This window comes from Tamandua tetradactyla, chromosome 5 (assembly GCF_023851605.1).
Source record: "Tamandua tetradactyla isolate mTamTet1 chromosome 5, mTamTet1.pri, whole genome shotgun sequence".
Taxonomy (NCBI): domain Eukaryota; kingdom Metazoa; phylum Chordata; class Mammalia; order Pilosa; family Myrmecophagidae; genus Tamandua; species Tamandua tetradactyla.
Window position 1 is genome coordinate 32,427,668 of NC_135331.1, and position 26,778 is coordinate 32,454,445.

Here is a 26,778-nt window from a genome sequence, read left to right on the forward strand (position 1 = left end):
GCAGGGCAGGGTGCAGCCTGTGTTCAAGGCCAGGGGAGGGGTTCTGGGGACGCCCTGGGCAGAAAGACCCAGGGACTCCCCAGAGGACTGAGCTGGGTTTATAAGGTGTTCTCCTTTGGGGCTCTGAAGATCTCAATGCGGTGTCCGCCTGTCCTTTATGTCCTGCCCTCCCTGTCACCCGGGATGTGTGGGAACGGGTAGGAACGCTTGGGGGAGGGATACGGCCTGGAGGTGGGTGGGTGGGGGGTGGGGGCGCCCGCTGCCTGAGACTCCGGGATCCCCAGGTGGGGTGGGGTGGGGGGTGGGGCAGTAGGGAAGCGTGTCAGCTTCCAATCCCCGGGTAGGGTGTGGCTCGGCGACCGCGACAAAAATCCCTCCCCAGCGGAGGCGGGACCAACAGCAGCCAAAACCAGGTGGCGCCGAGGCCGAGGCCGGGGCACCGCGGGTGGGGGACAGCAGAGAGCGGCCCGCACCCTTGCTCCCATGAGCGGCCGAGTCGGGGACCTGAGCTCGGAGCAGCAGGAGGCGCTGGCCAGGGTGAGGGCGGCGTCACGAGCCGGGGGGTTTGGGGACGGGCTCGGGGAGGGGCCGGAGCAACCCAGCCGGGCTGGAGACCCCCTTTTACCGCCCGGAAGAGCACAACGGAGAGCGTCTCTGTTGTGTCTCCAGGTCGCGGTGGCTGAGCATCCCTGAGTGCCCTGCTGCAGCCCCGGACCACTTATGGCCAATCCAGCCCCCACCCTGACCCCATCCCTGCAGCAGTGCCCTTCCCTATGGGAGAGCTGGACTGTGGCCCCTTGCCGGGTCCTGGGGGGGGGGGCGGTGGGAGGGGGGGAGGGGCGGTGGGAGGGGAGAGGTGGGGGGGTGGGACTGGGAGGCCGCTGAGGCCGCCTTGGGCAGAGTCCCACATCTCCTGCCCAGATTGCAGCACATTTGTTTGTTTGGTTTCTGTGTGGAAAATTCCTCAGAGCCCAGGTCTTGGCCTTATCATTGATTTTTTTTCATTAAAGGGAAATGGAGAATTTTTTTGATGGTTTGTGTGTGTGTGTGTGTGTGTGTGTGTGATTTCAAGAAAGTCCTGCAGAGCCCACCTGAGAGTGTCACAGTCACGGGGAAGGGGTGATGTAGCAGCGCTGCGGTCTGCAGGTGGCTGGGACCTGGGAATTGATTTTGGGGTTCGGGGTGGGGGGAGGGGGGTGTGCTCACAGCCCCAGCTCTCAGATTAAGACTTGTGGGAAAGGATTTACTTTGGAGGCTCCTGCCCTGGAGAACGGTCCCCAGGTGAACTCCCAACTGAAGCAGAGAGGGGTCCCCAGATAAAAGAGGGGCCCTTGCATGAAGGAGTGGGTTGGCAGGTGAGGGACTGTGTCCTTGGTTGAAGGGTCACGGGGTAAATCCCTGGGTAAAGGAGAGGGGTCTCTGGGCGAGGAGGGGTCCCCAGTGAAGAATAGGTGTTTTCAGATTATGGAAGGGTCCCCAGATGGAGGAAGGGTGCTAAGTGAAGGAGAGGTGCCCTTGGTGAAGGAGAGGGGGTGCCCTGGCAAATCACGTCCCTCCCATCTGGTGTCAGCCTTAGGAACACCCCAGAACCAGGCACGTAAGGGACCCCACAATGGTTAAAGAATAGTCTGTGGCCTTCAGTGGTGAATTATGATGGAGAAGCCTGTGGACCAAAGACCTTCAAACAATGTAAAAAGAGTTCATTCTTATTTTTTCCCCCCAACAAATGCCCCAGTAGGGCATCCTGGACTTCCTCTTCAGCCCCTCCCTGCTAACATTTACACAAAGACCCCATTCCTCCAGGGCTTCCCTCATTCCACGTCAGCTGGGTGAACTCATTAGTCTACACCTACTGGGGGTCAGGCTCAGTCCTAAGCGTGTCATGTGCACAGATTCATTGTACCCATTTCACAGATGTGGGAACTGGAGCCTAGAGGGGTTAAGTAGCCTCCTGCCTAATCTGGAACCTCCAAGATGCAGTATCAGAACCACGCAAGGAACTTTGTAGAAATAGGGACACCAGGACCCCGCCTGACACCTATGGAATGAGAGTCTTGGGGCATGGGGTATGACCAAAGTTTGGAAAGGATCTACCCCTTCCTTCCATGTGGCCGGGGTTGGGGGGAAGGGTGCCCATCATCAGGAGGCCAAATGGCCCAAGGTGGCTGCTGCTGAATGTGTGGTCCCCACACTGCAGGGTCCCAGGCAGGAATGACTGGCAGCCTGTGCGATGGGAAGGGTTGGGAAGAGGGTTGGGGACCCAGGAGGACCTGGGGTGCGATCTGACCACCACCTCCCCAACCCCAGTTCCGGGAGAACCTCCAGGACCTCCTGCCCACCCTGCCCAAGGCTGATGACTACTTCCTCCTGCGCTGGCTGCGAGGTGAGCTCGGGTTGGGGGTGGAGGCAGAGAGAGAGGGAGGGGAAGGGGGGTGCCTGAGACTGGCGGGGAAGCCTTTAGGAAGCAGCACTGTAGACCGAAGAGCATGGCCTCTGGTATCAGCCAAGCTCGAGGCTAGGATCTGAGCTCCGCTGTACCTTAGCATGGCTCAAAAAGCTCGGAGCCTCGGTTTGTCCATCTGCAGAGTGGGGATGAGGGTGTGGGACCTGGCGTCGGTGAGCACAAGGTCAGGGTTTGGGAAGAGTTAAGGCCCATCCCTGGGAATGGCAATCCTTGCTTTTGGCTCCATCTCTAGTTCCTTGAAGATAGGGACTTTGTCTTCCCCTTAGGGAACCTGGAACCCAGCAAGCACCTAAGGAAGTGCATTCATTAAAAACATCGAAAGGGTTTCTTCTAGGAATTGCAGCAGCAGTCTGAAAAATAAATAACAGAAGCCACCCCCAGGCTTAGGGAAAACATCATTTCAACTTATACCTCGTGCAATAACTTTTTTTTAACTTTTTTTTTTATTGCAGCAAATAACATGTGTACAAAAAAAGCAATAAATTTCAAAGTAAATTGCAACAATTAGTTGTACAACAGATTTCAGAGTTCGGCATCACTTTGATCTTTCCCCTACTCTTTAGGATATTTGGGTTATGCCCAGTCTAACTTTTTCATGTTTGTCAGGATGGCATTGGTGAGCCCACATGTTGGGAACTTTTTCATGTCAACAATATGGGATGGGGGGATAGAATTAGTTGATGCTCTCAGAGAGGCTTGCTCCTCTGGGTTTCAGGACTTATCTGGCCTAGGAACCCATCTGGAGGTTGTAGGTTTCTGGAAAGTTACTCTAGTGCATAGAACCTTTGTAGAATCCTATGTAATGCCCTTGGTATTCTTTAGGATTGGCAGGAATGGTTTTGGTTGGGGTTTGGCCAGTTATGCCAGGTAGCAATGTCTAACTGAAACTTGCCTAAGAATGACCTCCAGAGTAACCTCTTGACTCTGTTTGAACTCTCTCAACCACTGATACTATATTAATTATACTTCTTTTCCCCCTTTTGGTCAGGATGGCATTGGTGAGCCCACAGTGCCAGAGCCAGGCTCATCGCTGGGAGTCATCTCCCACGCCAGCAGGGCGACTATCATCTTTGCATGTCATATCCCACGTAGGGGGGAGGGCAATGGTTACACCCATGCAATGGATTTTGAACTTGAGACAGGAGAGAAGTCAAAAAACCAGCCCAGGGTGCACAGGCAGTTCAGTGGTAGAATGGTCACCTTCCATGCGGGAGACCCAGGTTCGATTCCTGGATCATGCACCACCCACCCCACCCCCCCAAAAAATAACAGCCCAGAAGATGCATGCATGATATAAGGCTAAAAATGCAGGCCTTGGAATGGGGCAGACTTCTGACTGAATCCCACTGCTCCCTGGTATTAACGGCAAATCATTCGCTGTCTCTCAGCCTCACTTTCCTCTTCTGTATAATGGGTACAATATCAGTCCCTACCTTCAGCGAGCTGTGAGTGAGCGTGGAAGAAAACCCCACCCCAGGGGTAACACCTCCCTTCAGATCTGTTCTAAACAGTTTTATTTTTAATGCAATTTCAGTGAAGCATATTCACATACCATACAATCCATCCAACTATTTTTTTTAAGTATCATATTTACAAACTTTGTGGGTTATTTTAGAACAGTTTTAGTTTTTCAGAAAAATTGTGACGATAGTGCAGAAAGTCCCCAGATACCCAGCTCCTGGTTTCCCCATCGTTATGATCTTACATTAGTGTGGTACATTCATTACAATTGATGAACCGATATTGATGCATTATTATTCACGGAAGCTCATACTTGATTCAGATTCCTGAGTTTTCCTGTTCCAGAATCCCATCGAGGAAGCCACACTGCATTATGCCGTCCTGTCTCAGGCTCCCTTTGCCTATGATAGTTTCAAACAAGGGAATGTGTCACTCCACCCCCCACCCCACCCCCAGCCTGGGCCAGAGAAGGGGGGTTGAAGCCCCTTGAGACAGCATCTGTCCATGCTTCTTCCTTGGAGTTTTTGGGGATATTTACTAGAAGTCTTTTTTTTTGGGGGGGGGGGGTAGGTGGCGGTGCATGGAGCAGGAATCGAACCCGGGTCTCTTGCATGGAAGGCAAGCATTCTACCATTGAACCACCTGTGCACCCTTTTTTTTTATTTGAAGGGAGCAGCATTTGAAGACCAGTTTTTAAGGGGCCTGTAAAGGAGTGAGGACATGGATATGGTAGGCAGATGGGTCACGGGGAAGGAGAACGATCTGAAGCTGAGAGGGAGCTGGCACTCTTGATAACTGCCCCTTCCTGCAAATCAACTTGCACCACTCCCTGCCTTACTAACCCCTAGATGTAGGCAAAGGGGGCGGGGTGGGGTGGGGACGGGAGCCCCAGCTGGTACCAAGGCACAGGGAGGCCCCTCGCTCAGGCTGGGTGAAGGGAAACCTTCCCCGACCCCTCTCTGAAGCCCTTTATCTCCATCCAATGATTGGATTCCATCTCTCCCCCTCGGGTGCCACCTTTGCCTCGCGCCCCCATCTTGGCACATAGTAAGTGCTGCTGAAACACTTACGGGGACCCATCAAAGGGCTCAAACCGCTGCGTATAGGGACAAGACACTACACTCTGGATCCCAATGGAAAGGTCTCCTCTATAAGAGGAGATCTTATTTTAGTCTAGTTTATTTATCCTTTTAATTGTTGTAGAGGCTACAACAACAATAAAAGGATATTTTGAATGATTATGAACTAATGCATTTGAACACTGAAATGTTTCTACGAAGATGCCTTCATAGAAAAATACAAAATGCCCAAATCCATGCAAGGAAAAATAGAAAAACTCAATAGATGAATATCTATTAAAGAAACTGAAATGATAGTCCCCTCTTTCAAAATCTTAGGAACCACCACCCCTCCCCATGGCATTAGAGGGGAAATTCCTCCAAAGTTTTTAAAGACCAGTTAATTCTTATCTTATGCATATTGTTGAGTTGTTTTAGAATATGTGAAAGTTACCTTATGAGGCATGAGTAATTTGATTCCAAAGCTAGATTGAGAAAAGAGAAGAACAGCCTGTTCTAGTTTGCTAGCTGCCGGAATGCAACACACCAGAGATGGATTGGCTTTCAATAAAAGGGGATTTATTTTGTTGGTTCTTCAGAGGAAAGGCAGCTAACTTTCCACTGAGGTTCTTTCTTACGTGGAAGGCACAAGATGGTCTCTGCTGGTATTCTCTCCAGGCCCCTGGGTTCCAACAACTTTCCCTGGGATGACTTCTTTCTGCATCTCCAAAGGCCTGGGCTGAGCTGCGAGTGCTGAGATGAGGAATGCCGAGCTGCTAGGCTGTGCTACATTGCGTTCTCTCATTTAAGCACCAGCCAATTAAGTCAAACGTCGCTCATTGCAGCAGACACGCCTCCTAGCCGACTGCAGATGTAATTAGCAACAGATGAAGTTCACATACCATTGGCTTGTGTCTGCAGCAACAGAACTAGGTATGCTCACCTGGCCAAGTTGACAACTGAATCTAACTAACACACAGCCTATGTCCATTTCACTTATTAATGTGAACAATAAGAAGTCTAAATTAAATATTACGAGACAGAATCCAATATGGATTAAAATTAAACAGCATGGTCAAAGAGAGTTTCTCTGGCATGCAAGATTATTTCGACATCCAAAAATCTATCAGTGTTATTTAACCCATTAGTAGAGTTAAAAAGGAGAAATTGTGGGGCGGTGCAATGGTGATTCAGTGGCAGAGTTCTCGCCTGCCATGCCAGGGACCCCGGTTCGATTCCTGGTACCTGTCCATGCAAAAAAAAAAAGGAAAAATTGTGCGACTATTTCAATGCAGAAAAAAACCATTGGAAAAGGTTAAAATCCTATTTATGATAAGACAAAACAAAAATATAACCAAACTAGGAGTAGAAAGGAATTTCCTTGCTTAATATTGGTTATCTGGCCAAAAAAACCTTTAACAAATGTTATGGAGGAATTTTAGGTGCATTTCCTTTTTGATCATCAGGAACAAGGCAAAGATGACTTCAATTCATGCTACTGTTTAATCAAAGAAGTAGAGACCTTGGTCACTGTTATCAGGAAAGAAAAAATAAGTGACATAAAGATTAGAAGAGGAGCATTAAAAGATTTTCAGATGATTTTTTTTTTGAGACCACAAGGAAAGTAGCATCCTGCAGTTCATGAGGCAGCCGTCTGAAGTTGGCAACGGTCATTATAGCTCTGAGCAGAAAATGACAGCATAGAAAAGACATATCACCCCAAAACTCTCACCTGTATGTTCGAACCTCAACTTTCCAGCCAGATTATCATTCTTCAACTTTTGCAATGAAAAGGTTTTGAGAGAAACCATGTGTTCTAGTTTGCTAGCTGCCGGAATACAACACACCAGAGATGGATTGGCTTTCAATAAAAGGGGATTTATATAGTTAATGTATAGTTCTTCAGAGGAAAGGCAGCTTTCAACCGCAGTCCTTTCTTACATGGGAAGGCACAGGATGGTCTCTGCTGGCCTTCTCTCCAGGCCTCTGGGTTCCAACAGCTTTCCCCGGGGTGATTCCTTTCTGCATTTCCAAAGGCCTGGGCTGAGCTGCGAGTGCTGAGATAAGGTATGCTGAGCTGCTTGGCTGTGCTGTTGAGTTCTCTCATTTAAGCACCAGCCAATTAAATCAAACATCATTCATTACAGCAGGCATGCCTCTTAGCTGACTGCAGATGTAATGAGCAACATATGAGGTTCACATACCATTGGCTCATGTCCACCGCCACAGAACTAGGTGCCTTCACCTGGCCAAGTTGACATCTGAACCTAACTACCACACCATTTAAACTGATTGTGGTGAATCAACCTGAATCAACAAATCCATCAATCCATCAATCCTTTGCCTTTTCAGGCAACACATTCTCCATGTGAAAGCAGCCCTGTGGATGGACCACTGAAGACCGGACACCTGATCATTGGACACCAATTAACTATTTTAGCCAAATTTATCATCATGAAATGTGTGTTATTTGATTCCTAGAATAACACAATTTAACAAGCATTGCAGCACTTCACCAAAAAGTAGAAATTTTATAGAGGAAACTGTTGGAGATTATATCATGTACCCCAGAAATGATATGTTCAAGTCTTAATCCATGTTCCAGTGGGTGTGAACTCGTTTGTACTTTTTAAATAGCACCTTTGAAGATGCTATTATTAGCTAAGTTATGGACTCATTTGTGAATAGATATTTGAAGATTCTATTTTGAATGAGGCCAAATGGAATCAGATGGGCTCAAACCATATGACTGGAGGCCTTATAAAGAGGGGAAATTCAGGCATAACGAATCCGAAGAATTCAGAAGGCAGAGGTAAGAGAAAGTCACAGGGGCAGACCAGTGAGGGCATCACCACGTGATAAAGGCAGACATACAAGCCAAAGAATCCCAGGGACTGCAGCAAGCCAGCATTTGAATGCTGCAAACTTCAGGAGAAAGCATGGCCCATTTGGGATCTTGATTTTGCATTGCTAATCTCTCAAACCAAAAGACAATAAATTCTTGTTACTTAAACGTACCTGTTGTGTTGTATTTGTCATAACAGTCTTGGGAAACTAAGACAGAACAGTACCCAATTAAGTCTGGTAGGTACCAGGAAACGGCATCAACAGACAGAGCTTCCCATGGGACCTTGTCCCATTGCTTCACTGCCTCTCCCTCAACCCACAATTCATGAGAAATTTCTTATGACCTGTTAAAGAGGAGGAAAAATGGCAAGCCTATTTTATGGACAGATTTGCGTGTTTTGCTAGCATTCGTCAGATGTAAATTGTTGCTGATTTGTGCCCACGCTCACGGCTAGTTGAAAAAGAGTGGATTCCCAATGAGCGGATCTTTGCATGACATGTCTGGTTGTCTCCTTTACATGGAAATAATGATTGCCCGCAGTGTGCATTACCCTAATTCATTGGCAGTTGCTAATGACTTGGCTGACTGGTGAGGAACTTGTAAAGATCCGGATAGGAAATTTGGTGACCAAGTGGTCTAAAGAAGTACACGGATGGTCCTCTTAGACTGGACGTATTTATGTCCTACCTAAATGCCATCAGGAGGTATTTATTACTAGAGAAGATTCTCAATAAGCAAGTAGACTTCATAACTTGTTTGGGGAATGTGAGATTTCACTCCCTTCTTCAGTCTTCTGATGCTTGCTCAATGGGTCTAAATATAAAATTGTTACCATGACAGAAAACAAGGCTATAGCGGTGGCTGCTGATGTCCCACCAATATGTGTGGGCCCTGCTTTTTCAATGCATATTGATGACTTCAAACTGCCAATATCAGCATCTGTGTCTGAGCATTTTTTCCCTTGGCTGTTCTTCTCATACACACATCAGACCACAATTGACTGAAAATTGATGTCACCTGGGAACATACTTAACTAAAGACTCACGGGACTTGGTGGATAAATATTGCAGCTGTATCGCAATTAAGGTGGGACTATTTGGAGTTGTTTTACACTTCTAAGAAATACCCCCAGAGTTAATCTCTAGATGCTGTTATGGTAGCTGGCCATAATAACTCACCCCTCTGGGCTGCCTTCCTTTCCCTGGATCACTTTCCTATTTCACTGCTTGTTTTCCCTCCACCTACCAAATAAACGTCCTGCATTACAACCATTTATTAGTACAGCTCCCAAAGATGTTTTGGCAACTGCTACTGCTGAGCTCCCAATTTTCTAACAACAGAGGCCAAAGCTAAATCCACATCCAATGTTTCTTTGTTCTCTATTTCATTAGGCTTTGCAATTATTTTTACTGTTCGCTACCTTGCTTTTCCTTCATTATTACCTAAAGCTCATTATTTCTAATATTGACATCTTAATCTATTGATTTCCCTTTAACTTGCCATTTTATGTATAATCTCAAGTAAAGATATGTGCTGGTGTTATTGCTATTCAGTTCTCAATATTATTAGGAGTTCACGATGATTCCTTCTCTGACACTCGAATTAAATTACTTTGAAGTGAGAAAATAAATATATTTCCAGATGATTGACTTATCTTCCTTGAAAACCCAAAAGGATCAACGCAAAAACTCTAGCACTAAAGAGAAAGTTCAGCAAAATCTCCTGATTAAAAATCAGGAGCATTTTCTCTATGACAGCAATATCCAATTATAAAATGCAATGAAAAACAAGACACCATTTAAAATAGCCACAAAACCTATAAAATACCCAGGGATCTGACCTAGAACACATAACTCTCTAGGGCAGAAATCTTAAAATCCGTGAGGTCTATACTACTACTCTGTCTTGTTTAGTAGCCACTAGTCAGATTTAGCAAATGAAACTGAAATTAAATTAAATTACAATGTCAGGTCCTCAGTCCCATGAGCTGTAAATTCAAGCGCTAAGTAGCCACAGGCAGTTACTGGCAATTGCCTCGAGTGACTCGGATATGAAAATAACATTCCATTATCACGGAATGTTCTATTGGAAAGAAGATGATTTTAATGAATGCTTAGACTGGAGCAAAAGATGGGGTGGGTAGGCTTGATGGCTTGTCTTCAAATATTTGCAGAATTGCCACATGGATAGGTAGGTATGTGTATTCCCTTTGACCTCTGGCACTGGGACTAGAATCCTTGTGGGGCAGATTTGGGCTCCATGGAGGCTGGTGGGAAAATGGAACAAGCTGTCGGCTGAGGTAGTGATCTCCCCATCACAGGAGGTGTGCAAGGTGGAGCTGCGAACTCTGGGTAGGTTTTGTGGAGATGGCTCATGATCAAGTGCAGAGGAGACCTGGATAATGTCCCAGAGCCCTTCCTTTTGAAAATCTCTGACACTGGATTAATTCCTCAATGACCATGTCAAAACCAATGGTCGCATCATTTCTAAAATACAGAATCACATTTTTCCATTAAAATGTTTTTATTTCTTAAAAGTAAGTACTCACAATAGATCGCTACTGTTTATTAAGAACTTATTGTGAACGAGGTACTGTGCAATGCATTCTATGTACTTTATTTCATGCCATCTTTTGAACAACTCTGAAGAGGATATTATATATTATCCCTGTTTAATAGACTAAAATTCAAGGCTCAGAGAAGGTATGTGGCTTACCCAAAGTCACACAGCAAATAGAAGGACAAAAATAAAATTTAAGCCTAAGTCCGTCTGACTCCAAAGCCTGTATTTGCCACCTCTGGACCCGAGGGGATCTCTGCTCCTGGGTATCATCAATTACAGGCTCCGGCAGTCTCTTGAACTAAGTTTACGAAGGCTCAAAAATCAAAATGACTCCACAATCCTCCAAAAGACTAAAGATCCTTGCTATTAAAAATAATTCCCAGGGTGCATAGGTGGTTCAGTGGTAGAATATTTGCCTTTCATGCGGGAGACCTGGGTTCGATTCCTGGACCATGCACCCCCAAAATAAAATAATAATAACAATTTCCAGACCCCACAGAGGAATTCAGTACTTGGGGTGTCAGGAAGAGGTCGGGGTACCTCCCAGCTCTGCTGACCATATGCTAATGTGCTGTCAGGGAACAGCCCATCCTAGATCTTGTCTCAAGCTTCCTCTTACCTCGGCTTCTTCTTGCAGCTCGAGAATTTGACATGCAGAAGTCTGAGGACATGTTCCGGAAGGTAAATGTCCCTTCCCCTGTGCACCCTGAACCCCTGTACCCCACAACCCGCCATTAGCCACCAAGGGCGGGGTTACTTGCCCTCTTCTGTTCTCCTGTTTCTTCTTCCTTCTTCCCCTCGCTCCTGTCCTCTCCAGACCCGTGGCTCCCTCTGTCCCCTTTCCTATCGCCTGCCCTGTTGTTCTCTGTCGGGACCCAGCCCAGCATCCCCAGCCCTCCACGGAGGCATTAGCTGCCTCCCTTACCTCGGCAGCACCTGGAGTTCCGGAAACAACAGGACCTGGACAACATTCTCAAGTGGCAGCCCTCAGAGGTGAGCCCCAAGCAGGCGTCAATCTGATGCCCCCCCACGTCTTCCACTCAGTTCCCACACTCCCCCACGTCCACCCCCTCAATTCCCACGCTCCCCCACGCCCCCCCCTCAGTTCCCATGCTCCCCCCCCATGGAATGTGGGCGTGGCCTGGTGGGCTGGGTTTGCGTCAGGAGCTTTCCCCATGCACCCAGGTGATCCAGCTGTATGATTCGGGGGGTCTATGCGGCTATGACTATGAAGGTTGCCCCGTGTGGTTCGACATCATCGGGACCCTCGATCCCAAGGGCCTCCTCCTGTCAGCCTCGAAGCAGGAGCTCATTCGGAAGCGCGTCCGGGCCTGCGAGCTGCTCCTGCAGGAGTGTGAGCTGCAGAGTGAGAAGGTGAGGGACGGGGTAGGGGGTGGTGGCAGGAGGTGGTGGCCACAGCTGCGTCCACCTCTTTCTCAGCCCTCAGCACTCGGGGCTCTGCTGGGACGTGTGGCTTCTCCCCCCATCGTCCACCCATGAGCATCTCTGCTGGCTTGAGTCAAGGGCACCAAAACCCTTTACCTTTCTACCTGAGATGCTGACCTTGGGTGCCGTCAATGCTCTAGCTCTGTCCCCTGGAACTCGTCACCGTGGGAGGTCACCTTTGGTGCTGGAAAAGATGTGTCCTGCTTGGGAATTTGCTTGACTGCACAGTCAGCTTGGCTTCTGGAAAAGATGCCTCTTGGATGGGAGACAGCATGCAGTAAACACCTGCTCAGGCACCCTTGCGAGCTGTGACCCCTGAAACTCAGCATGGCCCTTGTGGGGACCCCAGGAGTTGCTACAAAAAAAAATTGAGTCTTGTGAGCTGTGGGACTTCTGAGCCAAGAAGGACCCTGTTCCCGTCTTTGGGGATCTCTTCTCCTTGCACCTGAGCTGGCCCCTGACACCACCTTGCTATTTCCTGGCCCATATTCTTCTGTGTGAATCCAAGACACAGGGGTGGCCTGTGTTGATCTTGTGATTCTGAGCATCTAGATGAGCTTAAGTTCCCCTGGTGGGTGCTGTTATGTCATTGTGGGATAATCTAGCTAAAAGCTGACCTTACATCAGGAAGGCAGGGCCTCTGTCCCCAGGAACTGGCACAAGGCCAGACCGAGAGGAGACCCTCAACAGAGATTTGTGGCAATCACAAATGGATTGCACGGTCCCCTGTGTAATAGTGCCTGCTTGGAATAGATGGGTGTCTCTCCAACAAGCTGGCTGATTTTATAGGGTCGACACAGTGGCTTCTGCTTTGTGAATATTCTCAACTGGAGCCAATGATTATGGTGATGATGCTACTAATATAATGCTAATATATACCAGAGACCAGCCACGTGCCAGCACTGGGCTCTTGTGTGCATTGGCTCATTGAATCCTTGCAGCAATTTCTATCAGAGCCTGGAATTATCCCCATTTTAGAGAGGAGGAAAGTAAGGCTCACAGGTGTTGAAACCCCACTCAAGGCCACCCAGCCAACCAGCCGCATAGCTCTGGCGTGGACGCTGCCGTGAATGATGAGTCGTGAATGATGTCTGCAAAAATTCTATGGTTGACTTAGTCCAGACCCTAGTTAACAGTGTGATACCAGCATGGGGCCACAGGCTACGCCAGGGCCCAGCTGCGGCGTCTCCTTAAAACAGACGGGCTCTGTCTATTTAGAAAAATGCTGGGGGCTGCCAGGGAATCCGGCAAGAAGGTGAGAGGGGTTCCTGAGTCTCCCTGGCCAGGCTCTCCCGGCCAATATATCTGCTCTGTGCCATGCAGCTGGGCAGGAAGATTGAAACGGTGCTCATTGTGTTTGACATGGAGGGGCTGAGTCTGAAACACCTGTGGAAGCCAGCTGTGGAAGTCTACCAGCAGGTAAGGTGGGCAGCTCAAGACCAGAGGCCAACAGGGAGCCACTGCCCATGCCCACATCTGGTCCACCAGGGAAGACCAGGGCTGCCCTCCAGGGACCCTGAAAACCAAGCCAGTGATGACTCTGCAAGAGTCCCAGAGAAGGAAGCGCCTGTCCGTGGGAAAGATAGGACGGGGTGGGACTTTGTTCTTTGCAGTATCAAATGTCAATGGGCAGGAGGTACGGGAACATGACCTCAGTCAAGCCCATCTTGACTCCACAGTTTTTTGCCATCCTGGAAGCAAATTATCCTGAGACGCTGAAGAGTCTAATTGTTGTGCGAGGTAATGGCTTCCTGGGGTGAGAGAAAAGGAAAGGAGGGGGACAGTGGGTAATCCATCGAGTTGTTTGTTTGTTTGTTTAATTCCAGTCCTGCACAGACTGATGACATTTGTAATACACCCAATCATGGGCTGATATGTTGCAGCAATATCAAATAAGTTAGGCATTTCTAAATGGGTGCTATGGTTTCCTTTGCTTGTCCTGGAGTGGACTGGCAGCAGGTTTCATGGACACTGGTTGATGGACACACTTTGGGCAGGAAGGGTCCCAGCCTCCAATGGCCATAAAAGTGCAAGGATTGACACCAGCTATCTGCAGTCTGATGGATCTGGGTTCAAATGTAACTAGCTCTGTGATTCTGGGCAAGTCTATTTAACCTCAGTGGGCCTCATCTGTCAAATGGGGATGTAATGGCAGCTGTGAGGTTTAATGAGACAGGTCATGGAGAAAGCATAACAGAGCCTGACCCACAGAAAGTGCCTGGTGAGCTGGAGTGATTGAGGGTGGTACATGAGATCTAATGCATATGCCCTCCCCCCAGTCCCTGCACCCAAGAAAATCTTGAGCCTGGAAAGGAAAAAGCACCATGGGGGAATCAGCAAAGCTGACACTGAAGCTAGCTTGTGCCCCAGCAAATTACAACTAGGCTAAGGGAGGAGGTAACTGTTTAGTGAGAGCCACGTGCCATGCCAGTTGTTGTACATGGATTGTTTTGTTTAACTTCCACTTTACAGTTAACATCATTGAGACTCAGAGAGGGTGAATAACTGGTTCAGGGTCACACAGCAATAAGTGGCTGAATCCAAATCTAACCAACTCCCACAGCCGTGGCTCTAGAGACCCAAGTCCTCTCTGATCCAGCTTCCTGAGGGCATTCCATGTGTTTCAGCCCCAAAACTGTTCCCTGTGGCCTTCAACCTGGTCAAGTCATTCATGAGTGAGGAGACACGCAGGAAGTTCGTGATTCTGGGAGGTGAGTGACCCGGCGTCTTGACTATGCCCAAATCCACATCTGCCTGGCAAGCAGAGGCTGCTGCTAAAGGCCCCATTTTCTCCCCGTCCCATCCTCTTCACTCAGGGCCTTGGACCCTGGGTGATCCCATGAGGCTCCCAGATATTCTCAGGTGTAGACACTCAGGGAAGGAAGCCAAGAACACATTGGGACCCCTCCCTGGGCTCAGCCACCCTCTGCTCTCTGTCGGGGCCCCACCCACCCCAAACCCCTCTGGGGACCCCTGTCTTGCTCCCTCACAGGCAACTGGAAGCAGGAGCTGTCAAAGTTCATCAGCCCGGACCAGTTGCCGGTGGAGTTTGGGGGAACGATGACTGACCCCGATGGCAACCCCAAATGCCTGACCAAGGTACGGGGCGCCCAGAGGACGGGAAGTGAGGGCACCCACCCTCAGCTGGAGTCTCATGCCCGCCCACTCACCCTCACCCAACAGATCAACTATGGGGGCGAGGTGCCCAAAACCTACTACCTGCGCCAGCAGGTGAGGGTGCAGTACGAGCACACGGCGCCCGTGGGCCGCGGCTCCTCCCTGCAGGTGGAGAACGAGATCCTGTTCCCGGGCTGCGTGCTCAGGTGGGCACGGGGGCCGCTGCACACCTGTGGGCACGGTCGGGAGCGCCCCCCCCCCCCCCGGAGCCCGGGCAGCGGTCACCAGCGGAACTCTGTCCATAGCAGGTGGCAGTTTGCATCAGCCGGGGGGGACATCGGTTTTGGGGTGTTCCTGAAGACCAAGATGGGGGAGCGGCAGCGGGCGGGCGAGATGACAGAGGTGCTGCCCAGCCAGCGCTACAACGCCCACCTGGTGCCCGAGGACGGCAGCCTCTCCTGCCTCAAGACGGGCGTCTGTAAGATCTCCAGGAGTTTCTGGAATTGTTTCCCTCCTTGCAGCCGAGAAATGCACCGACTGTCTTTTGCCCACCTCCCCCTCTATTTCCAGCTCTCTGGGATGGGATGCAGGACTGTATAAGCTCCCAGAACCCATGGGGTTGGTTCTGGGGTCTTCAGCTCTAATGATTGACACCCTACCCCACCCCAGATCCGGGTACGAGGGTGGGGGGGGCATTGTAGAGCGAGAGTCCATTCATGGGGCCTGGGGCCATGGGCATGGCTGACAGGAACCCCCTATAGCGGCCTTGTCAGGCTAAGAGACAGGTAAGTAAAGCAGGACCGTGTCACAGGGGTCAGTGATGTAGCGTCGACTTTTCCCGTCTGCTCCCTCCTTTGGGTTCTCACTCAGAAGACCTTTCCTGCTTCAAGATTTTGTTCAGTCACTTAACACTTTCTTCTAACACTTCACCGCTTTTGCTTCTAATATTAAAATCTTTATTCCATCTGGGATTTATTCTAGAGTCTGTTGGGAGATATTGGCTGACAGCCCCTTTGCATGCAGCGCGTCCTTTCTCTGCTGATTGGAGATGCCTCCTTCGTTAACTTCCCAAGTTTGTTCGTATGCGGTTCTTGGGTCTGTTTCTGAAATCTCTGGTACGAAGGTGCTGGTCTAATTGTTGAATCTTGTTCCAGTTTTTCATGGTAGGGATCCTTCTGCAACCTCAGTTTCCCAGTGCACATACCCTCTGTGCCCACTCTCGGCCAGGAGTTCACTCTCAAAACACAAGCCGCACTTGACTTTGTCTTCCCTTAGAAGGATTCTGGATGGGTAGCTCCATCAGGGATCTGCACGACCATTCTGGGGTTCTTCTTGGAACCTCCCACGGAGAGCTCAGTGTGGGGAATGAAAGCCTGTGGGGAGAGGGGGTGGAGGAGCCACACTGACCCCTAGGAGCCCATATTGCTCATGACAGCCATGGGCTTAGTTGCTTGGGAAGCCCCAGCAGGGATTTCCCAGTTGCATGGACCACTATGCTTGGGGAGCCCAAAGATATGCTTCTGCAGTGTCTAGTGTTCATTCACAGTGCCCCCACCTCCAAGCCAGATGCAATTTGTTCATTACCTAGTACTACCACCAACATTTAGGGAGCAGAGCTGGGAGAAGGGGAACCCAAGGTTGATTTCCCATGGAGAAGGAAGAAGTGTTTTGCTAACCCTTTAGTCAACACGTACTGAGTCCACCTTTATGGAAAGAGAGAGTTGGGGCAGGGTGGGGGAGGCCTGAGAAAGTTTCAGGGTTCACATTAAGTCCCAGAGCTCACATTGAAGCAAATGCCATCTCTGAGTTGAAAAAGTGTCTTAAGGAGCTCAGCCCTCTCTGGGGGTAAAGCGGGTCTCTTCTCTGGGTTGGAATATCAGATCAGAAAATCCCAGCACCTTCCCTTCCTTGCTGTGTGATTGTTGGAAAGCCTTATCGCCTCTCTAAGCCTCAGTTTCATCATCCATAGAATGGGGATAATTGTTCCTTCCTCATGGTACTGCTTTGAGGACTCGCGGAGCTGCCCAAGGTTAATACAATGCCAGGCACCGAGAAGGGGCTTAATACACGCCGGATGGTATTATCATTCCTTTATTTAGCCCAAACCTCAATCAAGGAGATGGCAGTGAGCAAAGGGCTCCGGGCTGGGCAGTGGTTGACACTTAACCTTACCCACGGCCCAGGGCCAAGTCCCCACCGCCCACCCCCTAGGGCCCCCTGATGTCCGTCTGTCCTTGCAGATGTCCTGAGGTTCGACAATACCTACAGCCTAATATACGCCAAGAAGGTCAGCTACAGTGTGGAGGTGCTTCTCCCCGACAGGGCCGCCGAGGAGAAGATCCAGGGTCTCCTGGAGACAAGACCCACTCCAGCACAGTGAAGACCCTGCCCACCCCCCTTTCACAGCTCCTCCTTGCTCCCCTTGAAGCTGAAGAGAGGCATGGTGAGGCCCCTGCCTCGCATGGCCCTGTCTGCTCGTTGTGTGCCCACGCAACATTATGGCCAAGCAGGAGGGGGGCAGCCAGGGTGCAGCCACCCTGGGCATTCGACGCAGGCACCTCATCCCCACTGAGGAAGTGTTCCTCCTGCAGAAGCTGCCGTTGTGTCCCTCCTGAGAAGGGCTGCCCAGCCCAGGACTCACCCATACCTGGTGTCCCCATGGAGGGGCCTGGAGGGCAGGGAAGCCACCATGCTCTGCCTGGAATGGGGTCATCAAGGAGTGGCAGGGCCAGATGGAGGCAACTGGGTGGAGAGATGGGGCAGGGGTGAGGTTCCCAGTTCCCCTCCAGGTTGCCCAGCTACCTTTGGAGAGGAACCAGAAATGCACAGGTTGGACCTGGCCTTACCTAGAGCTGTGCTGGAAGAGAAGGAATCTCTGGTGACTTTCCTGGTGATACATCATTCAGCTTTGGTCCTTGCCAGCTCTGAGTGATGGCCAGGACGAAAGCAGAGGGCTGTCATCCCCCCCCCACCCAGGCTGCTCATTCTGGGCTCGGACTTGCATTCTGGAGAACCATCAAGCTTTGCCTCCATCTCTGAGTCTTGCCAAGGGAGCAGCTGGTGGTCAGCTGCGAACCTCCCACATGTGACCCAGTGGCTGGCCAGTGATGGCTTCTGCACATGATTTCTTCAAGGGCTGAACCCCACCCTCCACCCCTACCCCAGTGCACCCAGCCCAGCAAAGATAGCCCCGGCAGGGACAAAGGGAGCCACGGCACTGGAGCCAGATAGGCTCTAGTCGGCAATGAAGCCATCAGCTGTGGCCCCAGCACTGCCCCCGCCCTCTGGCTGGGTCACCTGTAGCTCAGAAGACCTGGGCCCGGAGGTGGCTCGCCTCTTAGCCTGGGATCGCTGCCTCTACTCTCCTTGCTTGTCCTTCTGCCCTGCCCTTCTCACAGGGGCAAAAAAAGTGCTACCCATCCAGGCAATGTCCCCGGGACATGGAGGGAGTGATCCATGGTCCCTGTAAAAGGGGTCCTGGCTGCAAAGCATTGGCATCCTGGCTACCGAGGTCTCCCCCAGAGATGTAATATTTGCAAATGCCACCTGCCCAGATGCTTTCAGAGCAAGAAGCCAGACTCCCGCCCTTCCCTGCTCTCAGATTCTGTGATTTCATTTTCTCCACTAAATAGGAGACTTCTTGATTAGCCAGGACCTATTGAAGGGGAGAGAAAAGGTGAGACTGGGAAGGTGGGGGTTTACAGGTGGGCTGTGCGAGGTCCTGGGTGGGGAGGCTCCCAGCCCCTCGGTGGGGCAGCTGCACCATTCACAGCTTAGACTACTCCCACCTGTACATCGTCTGAACAGGGTCTCTGTTGCTCTCAGCAAACTTATTAAACCCCTGAACCTCTACACCCAAAACATAACCCAGAGCCGTGAGACACTTCTGGTCCAACAAGGAGGTGGATCGATTCGACAAGGGAAAAAAAAGCAATCCTATGTTGGCTCCAAGTAGGTGACCTGGGGCTGTTGGGCAAGTGCCGTAGATCAGCCTTGCTTCCCAGCTGCCCAGGACGGCTGCCTCCATCCTGACACACCGTGTGGCCACCGTCCTGGAAACTTCCCCAGATGCAGCAATGCTGGAGCTGCATGGCCGACCGGGGCTGAACCCTGTTCTAGGTTCTCCTGGGACAGCCTACAGTCAGGGCAGGATCTCATTATGTCTCACTTCCAGCCTCCCCCGCCCCCACCGCTCGCCAAAAAACAAGAGGCCCTTGAACTTGAACCCTGACCCTTGCCCTTCTAATCCCCGCAGACAATTTCCCCCTATCAGCAAAGCCTCACCTGGTTGGTTTCCTTGGAGGTAGTCAAGATAGCTTTGCCCCGTGCCTCAGGGTTTCCCCAGGCTCTGATCTGAGAGAATTTACCCAAATTCTCCGGCTGGGCAGCAGCAACTGGGAGTCCTAAAGCCAGCAGGGCGCCCATCGTTGTTAAGCAGTGAGCATGGGGAATCCCTCCAGAGGTGAGAGCAGAATTTCCCACCTGGGAAGGTGGGAGACACGTGCTCGGTGATCCCCCTGCCTTGACTCAATACCCTCCTCTTCCTCACATAAAAAGGAAGTAACACAGAGAAGGGCACGGGCTTGTCTGAAGTTGCTTTTGTTTGTTGGCTCATCCATTCATTCCCCATTGGTTTACTGGGTCTTCCCGGGTGCAGGTGTACAGGTCCTGGGGTTGGCCCCCTGAGGGGACAGCGAAGGATCTGGGGGTTGGCCAGGTCACCGAGCATTCCAGACTGATGAATGGGGTGCAGGTGGGTCATAGGTTCAAGGGCCCAAGGAAAGCTGGCAGAGTTCTGCTGGTCTTGGGGGCAGTGCTAGTGACTCACGGATATTGGCTATTTCTTTCTGAATAACTATTATCTGATGACATTAGTTATCAATAAAGCCATTTTATAACCTGAGTTACAAAGACAGATCCTTGTTCTTCATCAGGCAAGGGTGACAAATTCTTAGCAGGGGGGCTGCAGATCAAAACTCTTGCTTAAAACAAGGTGGCTGGGAGGACCCAGGCCTCACCTGCTGGCCAAAGGAATGAATGAATGGAGGCGGGGCCTGCCCTTCCCAGCCCTTCTCCCAGCTTGGAAAGTCCTACAGTCTAGAGGCGAGGTAGGGTGAGCTTTAGGAACAAGTAGGGGTGGGGTAGGGGCCAACACGGGTATTTTGAAGGTAGTTGGGAAAGTTCCACCAGCCCCCACAAATCACCACCCCACCCCATCTGCCAGGGAACCCAGGTCCGAGGAGGTAATCCCTGACTGAGGGATAGTCAAGCTGCCAACAGCAGGTCCTCACCGGCTCTCTATGGCATGACACGCCACAGTGTGCAGAGCCCCTTTGCATGCAACCTGAACCAAACAGGGATTGCAGGCCCATTTGACAGGTCAGGAAACAGAGACTCACATCTCCATGTCTAATGGCAGAGCTGGGGTCAGTGCCCGGGTCAGCTGCTGACAGCGCCCCCGCCCCATCCCTCAGAGGAGAAGAGGGTTGATGTGGGCAGGTGGCCTCATCACGGAGGGCTGGCCTGGGGCTGGGCACACGGTGGGATAGAATGAGGGCGCTGGGTTCCCGGGATGGGGAGACGGTCCAGAGGCTGGAGGAAGCTGCTCAGACCCTTGTGCCTCTGGGAAGGATGTGACGGTGCCAGCGCCAGCACTCCTGAACACCTACTGTGTGCCCCACCAGAGCTGCTTGTTGACAAACCCCCCGGGGCAGTGGGAAGCTTCATCCCCAGTGATGGATGAGGAAAGCCAGGCTCAGGCCAGAAAGTGACTTGTCATGTCTGACAACAGAGAGATTTGAGCTCAGGTCCATCTGTCCGGACAGCACAGGAGCTTAATGAGCACACCCGATGGGCGGGGAGGAGAAGAAGGAAGCACAGACTTGGTGGGTCCCGAGAGAAGGTGGCCTGGCCGGGGCTGAGAGACTCTTAGGCAGCCGTGGGTACCTCTGCCTGTGGCCACCAGAGGGCAGTGTTGGACTGGTCATGCCTCCGTCCACCCGTGGAAGCATAAAATAAGGAAATTTAGCATCCTATTCATCCAGACCAGTCCCGAGGTCTGAGGGCCAAGTTTGCCCAGGCCCCGGCTGTTTGTAGGACAGAGTGTGGTGGGACCGCGGTTCATATCCTGGCTCGGCCACGTCCTGGCTTGCTCGCTTCCACCTCTCTCCAACCCCCTGCACTCATCTTCCTCCTCATTGCTACCATCTCTTGCTTGGATTATTGGAAGGAGGTCCCTGGGTCTCCTTGTGTCCATTCCTATCCCCTCCTGTCCAGGCTCCACAGAGCAGCCGGGAAAATCCTTCTGGAAATGAAATCTGCTCACATCATACTCCCTGTATAAGCCCTTCACTGGCTCCCCATTTCCCTCGGGCCCTCTGTGTCCTGGCCACGATACCTCCATTCCAGCTTCACCCACCTGCCTGACGTTTCCCGCCAACTCACCAAGCTCCTTCCTGCCTCCCTGGGTGGCCTTTGCTCGGGCTGTGCCCTCAGCCTGAGACTCCCGCCCCAACTGTGGTCTGCACACCTGTCAAGGCCCCTGGAGCCCCCCTTGGGGACGCCTTCCCTGGGCTCCACCACCACCCAGCCCTGGGTAGAGTTGGGGCCCCTTCTCCACTCTCCTCGGAGCAGATGCACCAGTGGCTCCTATCTGTCTTCTATCTACCCCCAGCAGCCAGCCCAGCAGTGCATGCCCCACAGTCCCTCAATAAAAGCTTGCAAATGTGATGCCATTTACAGAGCACCTGCCATAGACCTTACCACTCTACCTTATTTACTTCTCATGGAAGGCCAGCAAAATCAACACAATCATTCCCGTTGAACAGGGGGTAGCAAGTGAGGCCCAGAGATGCAGAGTCACTTGCTGGGGGTGGCGCCGGGACCTGAGCCTGGGACGTTGGACTCTGGAGCCAGGTGCCCCCCTGGCCCCTCTGCCTCTAGAGGTTGGGTCACCGCAGGAGCACAGCCAGAGGGCAGAGCTTGGTGGTGTGACTCAGCACCTGGAGGAGACCCAAGGAGAGGGCCGGGCGGGGGCAGCCACAGATCAGGGGAAAAGGAGCCAGAGAGGATGGGATCGGTAGCAGCGACCTCATCCTGGTGTTGAAGTCGCCCGGATGGCCTCATGATGGTTATAACAATGAAAACCATAAGGGCCAACATGACTGACCATTTACTGTGTGTCCGGCAGTGGGTGAGACACATTATTAGCCGCTTTCAACCATCTCAGTAGCCCTGGAAGGAGGGACTGTTTTTAGCAAACCGAGGCTCGAGATCACACGGCACATTAGGGGGCAGGGCTCAGCCCCATATGTTTCTGAACTATTTATGGATCATCTGCTCTGGGTTGGAAGAGGGATTACAGCTGCTTAGGCTGTTTCATTGGTGGTCAACCCAGTCCCACCTTCCCCCCTCCACCCACTAGTCTTGGGCACTCCAGGCCCCCCAAAGAGGCACTGAAAGCAGAAAGCAGTCTGGCATGAAGAACTTGGGACACTTGATGCCCTCAAGGACCCCCCAGACATTGTGGGGGGGGGGTTGTTTTGGGGGGAGAGGGGCAGGGTATGCCAGCTCCAGGACTGGACTGCGTCTAAGTTAAGGGCTCGTCCACTTTGCAGGATCTTTTGCTGTCTTCCCCCTGTGCTCCTATCATGATAGAAAACCACATTCTATAAAATGTCATGTGTCAGAAAAAGGGGAGGGCCTGTGAAATTGACTACAAGGTTGTGTTCCCTACACTGAGATCTTTGGGTTTTCCCGAGTAAGAATAACTTCTTCTTGGCAGGTCTTGACACTTCATGGCACACACCATTATCATCATAATATAAATATCATCATCATCATTATCATACTTAATTTTATTTTCTGATCACTATAGGAGATGATCACTAAAGAATCCACATGCACACACACACACACACACACGAACTATTATAATTAGACAAATTCAGCAACACTGCAAGAAACAAGATCAATTTTCACCAAAAATTCAGTTGTGTTTTTATACATTAACAATGAACAATCTGAAACTGAAATTAAGAAAAGGAATCTACTTACAGCAGTGTTAAAAAGAATAAAATACTTTGGGGTAATTTAAAATAGTTCAATAATTCAAAACTTGTATGCTGAAAACAAATATTGTTGAAAGAAATGAAGAAAGATGTAAATAAATGGAAAGCCATTCAGTGTTCACGAATTGGAAGATCTGACATTGGTAATATGACAATACTACCCAAAGCAATCTACAGATCTAATGCAATGACTATCAAAATTCCTATTTCCTTTTTTTTTTCCAGAAATGGACAGGCCGATTCTAAAATACCTATGGAAATGCAAAGAAGCCAGACTAGCCTAAACAATCCTGAAAAAGATGAACAAAGTTGGAGGACCCAAAGGTCTCAATTTCAAAACTTACTATAAGACATTAACCGAGACAGCGCGATGCTGGCTTAAGGACAGACATCTAGACGTCGCTGGAATAGAATTGAGAGTCCACAAATAAACTCACATCTGTGCTCAATTGATTTTTAAAAAGGATGTCGAGACCATTCAATGGCAAAACTCAAAATGGATCAAAGACCTAAATACAAGAGCCAAAATCATAAAACTCTTAAAAATGATGGACATTTAGATTGTTTTTTTTTTTTTTTGCGCATGGTGTGAGGCGGTCCACTCATTCTTTTGCATACAAATATCCAATTGTCCCAACTCCATTTGTTGAAAAGAGGTCCTTTCCCCACCGAATGGTCTTGACATCCTTTTTCAAAAGAAAAAGACACTGTCAAGAAAAAGAAAAGACAACCTATAGAATGGGAGAAATTATTTGCACATCATGTATCTGATAGGGTCTCATACCCTAAATATATAAAGAACTCTTGCAATTCAATATTAAAAATCCACTTTAAAAATAGGCAAAGGATTTGAACAGACATTTCTCCAAAGAAGATACATGAACAGACAATAAGCCCTTGAAAATATGCTCAACATTGTAAGTCAATTGATAAGTACAAATCACAGCCACAATGAGACAACTCCGTACCCTTGGGATGGCTACAAAAAATTATCAAGAAAAAGAAAACGGAAAGTAACAAGTGTTGACAAGGATGTGGAGAAATTGGAATCCTCACACGTTGCTGATGGGTATTTTAAATAGTGCGGGCGCTGTGGAAAAGAGTTTAGTGGATCTTCAAAAAGTTAAGTAGAATTACCGTAGGACCCAGAAATTCCATTCCTACGTATGTGCCCAAGAGAACTGAAAGCAGGAGTTCAAGCAAAAACTTGTCCGTGAATGCTCATAGCAGCATTATTCATACTAGCCCTGAAGTAGAAACAACCTAAATGTCCATCAATAGAAGAATAGATAAACAAAATGTGGTGCATGCATACATTGGATTACTATTCTATGATAAAAAAGAAGTGAGCCCTGATACATGCTACAACATGGATGTACCCTGAAAACATTATGCAAACGAAAAATACTGGTTGCAAAATGTCACATATTGTGTGGTTCCATTTATATGAAATATCCAGAATAGGGCAGCCACAGATATAGGAAGCATAACTGGGGGGAGGAGGGAATGGAGAGTGAGGGCTTAATAGGTCTAGGGTTTCCATTTGGGGTGATGAAAAAGTTCTGGAATTAGATAGCGGTGATAGTTATACATCATAAATATATTAAAAGCCACTGAATTGTACCCTTTGAAGTGATGAATTTTATGGTATGTGAACTATATCTTTTTTTAAACTTTTTTTATTAATTAAAAAAATTAACAAACAAAACATTAAGATACCATTCCATTCGACATATACAATCAGTAATTCTTAATATCATCACATAGTTGCATATTCATAATTTCTTAGAACATTAGCATCAATTTAGAAAAAGAAAAAGACAACAGAAAAAGAAATAAAACGATAATAGAGAAAAAAAAGATTATACATTCCATACCCCTTACCCCTCGCTTTCATTTACCACTAGCATTTCAAACTAATTTATTTTAACATTTGTTCCCCCTATTATTTATTTTTATTCCATATGTTCTACTCTTCCGTTGATATAGTAGCTAAAAGGAGCATCAGACACAAGGTTTTCACATTCACAGAGTCTCACTGTGAAAGCTATATCATTGTTCAATCATCATCAAGAAACATGGCTACTGGAACACAGCTCTACATTTTCAGGCAGTTCCCTCCAGCTTCTCCGCTACATCTTCAGCAACAAGGTGATATCTACTTAATGCATAAGAATAACCTCCAGGATAACCTCTCAACTCTGTTTGGAATCTCTCAGCCATTGACACTTAGTCTCATTTCACTCTTCCCCCTTTTGGTCGAGAAGGTTCTCTCAATCCCTTGATGTTAATTCTCAGCTCATTCTAGGGTTTTTCTCAGTCCCTTGATGCTGAGTCTCAGCTCATTCCAGGATCTCTGTCCCACGTTGCCAGGAAGGTCCACACCCCTGGAAGTCATGTCCCACGCAGAGAGGGGGAGGGTGGTGAGACTACTCGTCATGTTGGCTGGAGGGAGAGGCCACATCTGAGCAACAAAAGAGGCTCTCTTGGGGGTGACTCTTAGGCCTAAATTTTAAGTAGACTTGACCTATCCTTTGTGGGGTTAAGTTTCATATGAACAAACCCCAAGACTGGGGGCTCAGCCTATAGCTTTGGTTGTCCACACTGCTTGTGAGAATATCAAGAATTCAACTTGGGGAAGTTGGATTTCTCCCCACTCTCACCATTCCCTGAAGGGGGCTTGCAAATACTTTTCCAGTCACTGATCAAATCACCCTGGGATTCATCGGGGCATCACTCTGGACAAACCAACAAAATCTCATGTCCTACCTGAGATTCCAAGTACTTATGACATTCAATCAAGCTATCTACATAAGTTATATTAGGAAATGCTCTAGTCAAAATATAAATTTTGTAACAAATAAACATTTTTTGCTTTAGTCTCACACATAAGGTGACATTTTAAAGTATTAATTATCATCTATTTTCAGCACCCTGCAATAATGACATTCCTTTGTTCTTCCTCATGCAAAAACATTTTTAAAATTTGTACATTGTACATTTCACTATTATTATACACTCTAGGCATTCCTAGATTATACCATCTTGATCTTTAACATCTATCTTTCTTTCTGGTTTCAATTATGTCCCCAGCCCTCCTCCCTCTATCATTCTCACATGCAGCTTCATTCAGTGTTTTAACATAATTGTATTACAGTTAGGTAGTATTGTGCTGTCCATTTCTGAGTTTTTATATTCGGTCCTGTTGCACAGTCTGTATCCTTTCAGCTCCAATTACCCACTATCTTACCCTATTTCTATCTCCTGATGATCTCTGTTACCGACATATTCCAAGTTTACTCACTAATGTCAGTTCATATCGTTGAGACCATACAGTATTTGTCCTTTAGTTTTTGGCTAGTCTCACTCAGCATAATGTTCTCAAGGTCCATCCATGTTGTTACATACTTCAAAAGTTTATTCTGTCTTAAAGCTGCATAATATTCCATCGTATGTATATACCACAGTTTGTTTATCCACTCGTCTGTTGATGGACATTTTGGCTGTTTCCATCTCTTTGAAATTGTAAATAATGCTGCTATAAATATTGGTGTGCAAGTGTCCGTTTGTGTCTTTGCCCTTAAGTCCTCTGAGTAGATACCTAGCAATGGTATTGTTGGGTCATATGGCAATCCTATATTCAGCTTTTTGAGGAACCGCCAAACTGCCTTCCACAGTGGTTGCACCATTTGACATTCCCACCAATAGTGAATAAGTGTGCCTCTTTCTCCACATCCTCTCCAGCACTTGTCA

General features: G+C 49.0%; 1 protein-coding gene across 6 annotated transcripts; it reads left to right on the forward strand.

The window, feature by feature from the left end:
* The first annotated feature begins 402 nt into the window (after positions 1 to 402).
* LOC143683974 (SEC14-like protein 4) lies at positions 403 to 24,488 on the forward strand. 6 transcript variants are annotated; one of them, XM_077160566.1, is made up of 12 exons: positions 403 to 537; positions 2,308 to 2,383; positions 11,031 to 11,074; positions 11,327 to 11,386; positions 11,579 to 11,767; positions 13,163 to 13,258; positions 13,519 to 13,579; positions 14,467 to 14,550; positions 14,832 to 14,938; positions 15,023 to 15,162; positions 15,262 to 15,434; positions 23,251 to 24,488. In XM_077160566.1, coding segments are annotated over exons 1-12 (1,086 nt in total). In that variant the 5' UTR covers positions 403 to 483; the 3' UTR covers positions 23,253 to 24,488. The 6 variants fall into 6 exon arrangements, with proteins under 6 accessions (XP_077016681.1, XP_077016679.1, XP_077016680.1 ...); XM_077160564.1 differs by lacking the exon at positions 23,251 to 24,488 and adding an exon at positions 17,197 to 17,458; XM_077160565.1 differs by lacking the exon at positions 23,251 to 24,488 and adding an exon at positions 17,197 to 17,458 and having other exon boundaries at positions 15,265 to 15,434.
* The last annotated feature ends 2,290 nt before the right edge of the window (positions 24,489 to 26,778 follow it).

Excerpts from the sequence above, each read along its gene's own strand:
- LOC143683974 (XM_077160561.1), top strand. The coding sequence starts at position 484 with ATGAGCGGCCGAGTCGGGGACCTGAGCTCGGAGCAGCAGGAGGCGCTG. Across the intron at positions 2,384-11,030 it reads CCTCCTGCGCTGGCTGCGAG|CTCGAGAATTTGACATGCAG; the intron begins GTGAGCTCGGGT and ends TTCTTCTTGCAG. Across the intron at positions 15,163-17,196 it reads TTCCCGGGCTGCGTGCTCAG|ATGTCCTGAGGTTCGACAAT; the intron begins GTGGGCACGGGG and ends CTGTCCTTGCAG.